The 9,720-nt window shown below is 43.3% G+C and overlaps 1 protein-coding gene across 1 annotated transcript; it reads right to left on the bottom strand.

The window, feature by feature from the left end:
- Positions 1-2,252: 2,252 nt before the first annotated feature.
- On the bottom strand, positions 2,253-3,155 carry LOC308571949 (vomeronasal type-2 receptor 26-like). The gene has a single exon (XM_081167607.1). It carries the CDS (start codon positions 3,133-3,135, stop codon positions 2,287-2,289), a length of 849 nt encoding a protein of 282 aa, XP_081023733.1. The 5' UTR covers positions 3,136-3,155; the 3' UTR covers positions 2,253-2,286.
- Between the last annotated feature and the right edge of the window lie 6,565 nt (positions 3,156-9,720).

Here is a 9,720-nt window from a genome sequence, read left to right as displayed (position 1 = left end):
TCCCCTCTGCACATGGGATGCAATCGTAGCAGCAAGGTGGCTGTCCCTCCTTTACTTTCTTGCTGGATCCTGGAAGACATCTCTCAGTACAGACAGAAAGAGGCTGAGTCTATACCATAAATGAAAAAGCAGAAGATAACTCTTTTTTAAAGACTAATGTATCCATTCCTAATGCCCAGTCACTTGCTCTTTACATCTTTCCTCTCAGCTCTCTCCTTCTCTCTCTCAATCTTCACCACTTCTCCTGCTTCCTCCTCTTCCACTTATGAACTTAGAAGACTAGCTGTCTCCTGGACCTGCTGCTGTCGGTTCCCATTTTCTTGCTCTAGTATTATTATACCTCCCTTTCCCAACCAGCTCATTCCTCCACCTTTTAGCAAGAAAGGTGAAATCTTGGGGCTTATCTATTAATGCATCCTCTTTAACTCAGTTTGAAATCAGTATTTTGTAAATGTAAAGATATCCTAATTCTTATGTTTATATTGATATAGATTTCTGTTTTTACTTAAAATTCACATTGCACTCTTCCAGAGGAAAGGAAAACCCATTAGTTACTCCAACTAACCACTTATGTGCACTCTCTGACGTAAGATTGCTTCAAGGTCAAACAGATCATCCACTTCATATTTTCCTGGTCTTTCACCACGTACACCCTCTTGTGCAGGCAAAATAAATTCAGAGGCCCTGATTGGCTGGGAAAAAATCCTGCACTCCTATCTCCAGGCCTTTTCATAGAAAAACTGGTATTTGACCTAGATCAAAGCACCCATATTCACATGAAGGCTCTCTGTGTTCTGTTTTGTATCATCCTTAATAAAATATTTTCCTTTACTCATTTTGTGGCTTCTAGCAGCAAGCTTTTGGCTCTTAATCTGGTACTTGGATGCATTCGTCATGTTCTACACAGTAACTTGCAGACCCATCATTCTGCCCGGATGCTGAGGTCCAGCGCCGAGCGCCTTCTGGCGGTTCCCTCACTGCGAGAAGCAAAGCTACAGGGAACCAGGCAGAGGGCCTTCTCGGTAGTGGCGCCCGCCCTGTGGAACACCCTTCCAGCAGATGTCAAATTGATAAACAACTACCTGACATTCAGAAGACATCTTAAGGCAGCCCTGTTCAGGGAAGTTTTTAACGTGTGATATTTTACTGTATTTTTGGTTTTTATGGAAGCCGCCCAGAGTGGCTGGGGAGGCCCAGCCAGATGGGCGGGGTATAAATAATAAATTATTATTATTATTATTATTATTATTATTATTATTATTATTATTATTATTGAGGCAAGGAAGAAGGGCTACCCCTACGCTATCCATATTATCAGTTATCAGTAATCAATATATTCAATATATATTCATATATGCTTACACATAATCAAGGATGACAGTATTTTATAATCCATTTTGAATGAAAGGGAAGCTGTGCCTTAGCTAACTGCAAACTGCTTGGAACAGCAAAGTTAGGAACCGACCTTTCCCCTACAAATATCCGTGTACCCTGGATAAGGGGGAGACGTGAATCAGAGATTCTGGTACAAATTCCCCTCAGATAGAGGCTAAATTAATCCACAGAACAGGAAGAGCGAAACCACAAAATCTCCAAACTCCCTGTCCTGTCATAACTGGGGGAAAGGTTAGACTAAGCGTCATTGCAAGTATCGGAAAGCAGAACTAAAACCCGGTGCTTGACCAGTGCTTGACCAGGAGCTGGTAGCGTGACAACAGCTTCTGATTGGCTGATTCTCGCTGACAATATTGTGAGTCCCTCATGGTTGTCTCATGATCTATGATTTGCTGTGATTTGCTTAGGTATAAAGACCTCTGGATTTCTGTCAATCGGGGTCCCAGTTCCTTTTGGAAGCGATTCCAAACTGGGTCCTTATTGCCTGGCAATAAACTTCACCTTCTTATTCTCCATTGCTGAGTCTGCCTGATCCTTATTTTGCACTTGGCCAGAAACCACTAACTTTCACGTGCTTCATTATTAGAGCAAGAGGTGGGTGGTGATACAGTCAACTGTGAGTAGAGTCTGGTCCAAGGATGGAGAGACCACCAGTTTTCTCTCTTCCACATCCCTCTCTCTCCCTCTCCCCTTATTTACAACCTTTCTATACCCCCCTGCCCCACACCAATTTCCCTCTTTCCCTCTTCATCTCAGGAGACACAACAGTGTTATCTGTGAATACAGTGGCATCTCAGTCATACAAAACCTTTTTTTCTCTGAGAGCAATGAGCAACATTTGGAAACCCATACTTTATCAGAGAATAACAGGTCTCTTCCAGTTGAGGATGTTCAGCCTATTACCTGCCAAAACTGTAGATTCTGATTCTTCCCTCTCCCTCTGTACGCCATTCCTCTGTGTCTGAGTCTGGATGCAAACATGGCATGTAAAGCATGGGCCATGGCGTAGACAGCACTGTGGATACCGTAACTGTGGCCTGTCATGCTCATTTCAAAAAATGATCCAGGAAGGTTCTCCAGCTTCTCTTCTCCGGTGCAAATATTCCCCTCCACCTTGTCTGCAGTAATATCTTGGAATACACATTCAAAGGCCTGTTGCCAGAAGTCCCTGATAAAACCGTCCCCATCTGTGCTGGAAGGGTTTCTGTGCAGAACATACTGATTAAATCCTGGTGGGTTTCTAAAGAGAATTTCAAAGGCTATAGCACCACTGAATACTCTTGAATCCCAGTTCCTTTGAAAGACAAATGAAGCAAACTCAATCTGGGCAGTTGTTATCCATACTTTACTTTTTATATTGTATGTCATGTCATCATGTACTGATAGGTATGGAAGCCATCTAAAAGTTGCCATGGAATAAGATTCTCCATTTGCCACCATAACATTAGCTTTGCTGCTAAGAATTTTATGGTTTATAATTGCCCCCTGTTCTAGCATGCCATTAATTTCAGAAATAAAACTAAAATCAGGGATTCTTTCTAGGAATGCAAAACACACACCACTCTTGGTAAACATTGGGGAAATGGTTTGCACAAATCTTTCTCCATTTTCATTGTCCATTGCAATGACTCCAATCCACGTCCACCTGAAATGCAGAAGCAAAGAGAGAATTCCCTCATACTGAAGGGCTTCTGAGGGTGCCATCTGGTAGAAGGGAAGCCCTGGGCTTTTATCATTCATCACTGGAGCAGAGCCATAAATGAGCTAAAAAGTAAATGGAAGAATAGAAGAGACAAAGTAGATTCATTTCACAGTATTCATATACATTATGTGCTGAACCCTGTTAGTCAAATATGCCCTTTGCCAACGTTTCAGGGTTTGTTTGCCTCTCTCTCAGTTTTACAAAAGACACATGTAGATGGCCTGAAACCTGGGATCATCTCCCTTTTCTCATTTTTAAACCTTTCACTTGATGACCTTATACAGGGGACTGTGTCTGTTTTAGTTTTAGTTTTGGAAATTTTGTTAACACTTCGATGACTGGAGCAGGGCATTGTGTCTATTTTACTTTTAAAAAACCTAACATTTTTTGAGTCATTGCAAAATTTGGCAAGGTCTTATATAATGGATAAAACTGAATAGGGAACATACCATGCCCCAAGCAGCAGATTACCTAGACATTATCTGACTTTGTCAAAACTGCAAGTTGGATCAGATTCATATTTCTTCTATGGAGCTTTGTCTCCAAAAAGCAGCTGGTGAGGGAGAAGCCCACTTTCCCATCACTGGCCTTTGGGATAACAGTGTTTTAGATGTGTGTGTAAGACGGGTGGGCGGGCGGGGAGTGACATATCTTTTCTGGTATTGCACATTTCCCCTTATTGATGTTTGTTTGTTTATATGTACCGCCTTTATTTTCCAAAGATCTCAAGGTGGTATACATGGTTGTCCATCCAATTTCATCTTCACCTGGAACTGATGCCGAGGAACCTGCCTCTTCCTCTATGCAAGCTAATAGAGGTATTGTACATAGGTGTCCTACCTGTGGAATCTTAAAGATATCCAAAACAGTGGCCACACAAAAGGAAATTTCAGAATCCAGTCCTCCAATGACCCCAGTCAGACTATTTTCTACATCACATATATAGTTAGGGACAAATTTCTTCACCATGGATAGAAGCAGCAGTGTGGTAAGATATGTGCTCCTTGCATTGTTATAGCTGTCATATAAGTGGAAGCCCAAGGTGATATTGGGTAAGATGTGAGGGTCTTTGTTGATCTCCTTGACTGCAAATGCCAAGGCCACGATGTGCTGGTAAATCTTAGGCACCACCCTAGAATGAGAGTTGCAAACTGTATCAGCAGGAACATCAGCAGAGCTATCATTTTACATAACAGCACAGCAATTAATTATATTGTGTTCATTCGGATTAACTCACAGTCCATTCTACTATTCAACAGCTCTTATCAATGAAAAATTCTTCCTGATGTTTAGTTGAAATCTCTTCTCTTGTAACTTGAAGCAGCTAATTGGAGTCCTAACCCCCGGAGCAAGAGAACACAAGTGTGTTCCTGGTGACAGCCCTTGAGATATTTGAAAATGTCTATCATTCCTCCCTCATTCTCATCATAGCTAAACATACCAAACTCGCTTATCTGTTCCTCATAAGACTTGACTTGGTTTCCAGACCATATTTGTTGCCCTCCTCTGCACATGTTCCAGTTTGCCAATATCCTTCTTAAATTGAGGTGATCAGAACTGGACACAGGACTCCAGGTGACCAAGGCAGAACAGAGTGTACTATTACTTCGTTTCATCAGGACACTATACTTCTGTTGATGCAGATCCATTGAGTTTTTTGTCATGTACTACTGGCAAGCCAAGTGTTCATCATCTTAGATTGCATTTGTCCCTGTTGAAATTCATGTTGTTACTTTTGTACCAATCTTTTAAGGTTAATAGTATCTAGAGTAGGGGTTGCTAATGTGGGGACCATGGGACGACTTCCCTTACATGTCTGAGGTCTTTTTCTGACACTTACAAAGTCTCTGGTCTCTCCCTGCAGTGACTTCTTTTTCATGAGTCAGTGATGGTCGTTGGAATTCACTAAATTCTATACTTCATAATCAGCACCTTTCAGTGCTGAAACAAACCTTAGTCTAAGTTCAGAAAATGAAAGCATAAGGATATTCAGCTTCAGAACAGGTTTTTCAAAAATGCGTTCTTACTAACTCTCTAGTTCAGATAAGGTCTATAAAAATTAGCTGATCAAACGGTTCTCCCAGACACATAAACATTCATACATTTCAAAACATTTATATTTATTTTTCCTATTGAGAAATGGGAGCTTCTTCAGTATTCTCTTAATTCCCAAGACATTCTTATGGATTTTTACATCAGCCTATGTCCCACTGATTTGCAAAGTTGTTATTCTTAGGTAAATGGGTAGAGGTTTGCAGCCTTAGCCATTACTCTCAGGCTGTGACTCTAGGTTTGATCGTTTCTCTGCTTAATGGAAGAGTGGCTTAGTTCTTACACAAGCTCTTCAGGCAGTGCTGGTGGGGGTTCCTCAGTGAATGTGGCTGGAGAGGAGATGAAGGCACCATGGAAAACAATGCCACCAATGATGAAATCTCCTGGCTGATGATACGTGTGAAGTGGATTGTGTGGACTTTGGAGCATGCATTTTGCTATGTGAGTCTCACATACATTATAAGAAATCAGTTCCAGCAGCAAGAACACTAAAACCACCATTCTCACTAAAAAACCAACTCTTTGTTCTGCACGGAACCCATGATTTCTCTAGCAATATTATAATTAACTTCTCCAGGATGAAATTGTATCATTTGAATGGTAGTAACGTTTCCTGAGACGATGCAATCTGGGAGTATGTAAGATCAGACTTGTGGATCCCACACCCTATTTAAATTATTCTGGTTAATTTTGGTATCTTTTATGTTACTTCTGCAAGTGGCCACTGAAAGTCCACAGGGTTTTTTGAGGAGCAGCAGATTTAATTATAGCCCTGTTAATAACCAAGCTGGAATTTAGTTATTTATTCAATGCTTGTGAACCCCTGTGGTATTGTAGGAAAAAATGTGTTTGTGACAGATTCAGAACTGTTGTGTTTAATTCCCTTTCAGTAGATAATAAGGGACCAGTGGTGTATTGGTGAATTTTGAAGTTTGAAGTTCATAATAGAAGACCTTGTAAAAAATGGAGACTTCAAAATGTATTATGGTGTTTTCAGCATCTTGGAATTTGGTTGAGTGGACCTGGATCCACATTCACCCATGTGGCATGAGAACAATGGCTGCTCACCACTTTCCCATGGGGTGAGAGTTTCGTAACCTCACTCTCAGCCTCCTTCCCCGATGGCCTAGGCACACACATATGCTGGCCTTTGGAGAGGAATTATTCTTGGCTGTTGGATCTCAAAGGGGAGGGGTCTTTCCAACCCAAAAGGCACCATAAATGGGCCGCTCACTGGTGCCTCCTGGAGCATAATGCCTTGCTGGCTGTGGCTATTGGTTGCTGCCTTGTCTGGCCTGGCAGTGAGGCTTAAAAGGGTGGTTGCAGGAGGCTGTGGCAGCGCTTCTGGGTGAAGAGTGACACCCTCGCACCCTCCCTTATTATTTCCACTCTCAATTTGGATCAACTAATTATCATGCTTTTAAAATGTATTTTCCTTTTCAGGTCATGATCTAACATAGCTTTTCTCCCTAAGCGTCATTCCATCTAACCACTTCATTTTTCTTGTACCTGCTGACCTTGCTATGGTTGATAACAGTTGCCATATTCAGATCTGGGAAGGAATTTGCTTGTAGACAAGTTGGCTGGCCTGGAGTTTTAGACTCACTAATAGCAAAACATCAAAACTTTTGGTGATTAAACCATTGGGTAGAATCTCAGTCTTCAAGCACTGGGTGAAGTAACGAATTAAAGGTAAAGGTAAAGGTACCCCTGCCCGTTACGGGCCAGTCTTGACAGACTCTGGGGTTTGTGCGCCCATCTCACTCTATAGGCCGTGGGCCAGCGCTGTCCGGAGACACTTCCGGGTCACGTGGCCAGCGTGACAAAGCTGCATCTGGCGAGCCAGCGCAGCACACGGAACGCCGTTTACCTTCCCGCTGGTAAGCGGTACCTATTTATCGACTTGCACCCAGGGGTGCTTTCGAACTGCTAGGTTGGCAGGCGCTGGGACCGAGCAGCGGGAGCGCACCCCGCCGCGGGGATTCGAACCGCCGACCTTTCGATCGGCAAGCCCTAGGTGCTGAGGCTTTTACCCACAGAGTAACGAATTACCCAGTACCAAACCAGCGATTTATTCTGGGTACCCCATTAGCTCTACCTGCACCCAAAATTGCCCTGAGTCCCGGCTGGTTGTTCACCCCAGGTTGAAGGTGATGGAACTGTGCAAAGCCCTCATATTTGTGCCATTTTCTGCCCCCATTACCCAAATGACTTCACCAGCCACTGGTGCCTAAAGCTGTGTACAAACTGGGACCCAGAAACCTGAAAGATTGTCTAATGTTGTTTTAAACTGTATTTAATAGGGTGAAGGATGAATGATTAATACTTAAATATCCCTGCTGTAACCAACTGGCAATTGCAGGTTCAGGGAACCTGTGGCTCTTTAGACAGAACACTCTCCCGGAATATGGAGAGGCAATTGTTTTTGAATAAAGGGAGAATGATATTATAGCTTAACACACACATATTCTAAAAATGCAATCTGTGCACAGAAATCAAAGTTTGATTTGTAATATTTTTGTGATATTTCATATAATAAAAAAGGAGATAATGTGTCCTCTTCCTCCACCCACAACTGAGAACAGGAATTGAATTCCGATGGGTGCTGCTTGCATAGGAGCATCCTGGAACCAGCAGGATCAAACCCTGCCCTAACCAACTGCTGAACAGAGGTTTCTGCAGGGGACATGGTAGTGAAATAGACCCTGGCAGCCTTCCCACCCACCACTCAACCATTCAAAACTCTGGATCACTCCATGTGGCCCATCTCAAAATGGGACAATCTGTGTTTGTCTTCCCTTGACTTGGCCCAAGCTTTGCATGATCCAGTTTGGATCTTCATCCAAACCGCTGAAATCCCTTGTGACAGCAAAGTCTATTGTTCAAGAATGTGCAATATTTCAGCTCCATTGGATCAGCCTGGGTTATACAATCAGGAGATGGGGGAAAATTCTCCTTATTAACTTTTTCCACCATGTATAAATGCAAATTAAATAACTGACCATTTACTATTATTCTGTGACAGACAAAATCATCTGCTAGAGGTGGCTGCCTCATGCTGTCTAATGTTTGGGATGTCACTGAGTGGTAACCTGCCCAGAAAGCCTTGCTGAAAGGCTTCTAATGGTAGCCTTTATCTCCTTGTTCTTCAAAGCATAGATGGTTGGGTGTAGCTAGGGGGGGACACAGGTATAGAAGACAGAAAGCACTTTAGCGATCATGGACTGGGCTGATGGATGCAGGTAAATAAACAAACAGGGCCCAAAGTACATGGTGACCACAATGAGGTGAGAGGTGCATGTGGAGGCAGCCTTGGTGGTCCCTTCAGAGGGACCCCTGGAGTGGATTGTGTAGAGAATGAATCCATATGAGATGAGCAGGCCAATAAAAGAAACTAGTGACAAAATTCCACTGTTGGTGACCATCATGACCTCCAAGGGATTTGTGTCAATGCAAGCCAACTTGATGACCAATGGGAGGACACAGAAGAAGCTGTCCACTTGATTTTGCCCACAGAAAGGCACATTAATGATGAAATGCAATTGCACAGTGCCATGGAGGAGCCCACCAGCCTAGGAGGCAAGGAGAAGTGCCGTGCAATGAGGCCAGCTCATGAGGCATAATGGAGGGGATGGGAAATTGCCACATACCGTTCAATTGCCATGGCTACCAGCAGGAGCATCTTGCAGCCTACAAACACATGGAGAAAGAATATTTGTGCCATGCAGCTCTGGAAGGAGATGATCTGATGTTGGGCAAGGAAATCCAAGAGAGATCTTGGGATGGCAAAGGAGGATAGGCAGAGGTCCAGGAAAGCCAAGTGACCTAGCAGAAAGAACATGGGTGAATCTGAAAGACAGTGATCCTGGAAAATGGCTGAGAAAATGAGAGTGTTGCTAATAGAAGACTCCAAAATTAACATGGTGTGGTCAGCATCTTGGAATTTGGCTGAGTGCACCTGGATTCACATCAGCCATGTGGTATGTGTGCATTGACCACTCTTTGCTGTTCTGGGGATTACAGTTGTGTCCCCTTCCTCTTAGCCTCCTTCCGCAATGGCCTGGGCAAACGTTTGCCCACACCCCATGGGCAAATGCCTCTATGACTCCGGAGAGGTTGAATTGATGCTCCATGCCCTCCTGTATTACTCCTTTTATAGAGCCTTATGCAAAATCTCTCCTAATACTGTTAGCCTATGTCAGCTGCCACCATAGGGAGAAAGAGGATTCTTAAAGTCTCTCAGACTCCACAGTTCATCCAGACCCAGGTGATGGTGGACAGGATTCCCAAAGTTGCTTAGCCTGACTTTCCAGCTTTTTGGTGAATTTTAATTCAGTGTCCAAATACATTCAGTGATGCTCATGTCTCTGGCTTCATCTGCAAACTTATGCATTTTATTTTTTAAATATGTATTCTGCTTCACTTTGGCTAGGGCAGGGGTTGGGGATGTGTGGCACTCCAGATGTTGATGGATTCCAAAACCCACCAACCCCAGTCAGTATGGAAAATGGTCAGCAATGATGATGGCTGTAGCCTAGCAATATCTGGAGGGCTATAGGCTTCCCATCCCT

Source organism: Podarcis bocagei (assembly GCF_964188305.1).
Source record: "Podarcis bocagei genome assembly, chromosome: 13".
In the NCBI taxonomy this organism is placed as follows: domain Eukaryota; kingdom Metazoa; phylum Chordata; class Lepidosauria; order Squamata; family Lacertidae; genus Podarcis; species Podarcis bocagei.
This window is presented reverse-complemented; position numbering and strand designations above follow the sequence as displayed.

Coding starts and splice junctions, on each gene's coding strand:
- LOC308571949 (XM_081167607.1), bottom strand. CDS start 3,135: ATGAATGATAAAAGCCCAGGGCTTCCCTTCTACCAGATGGCACCCTCA.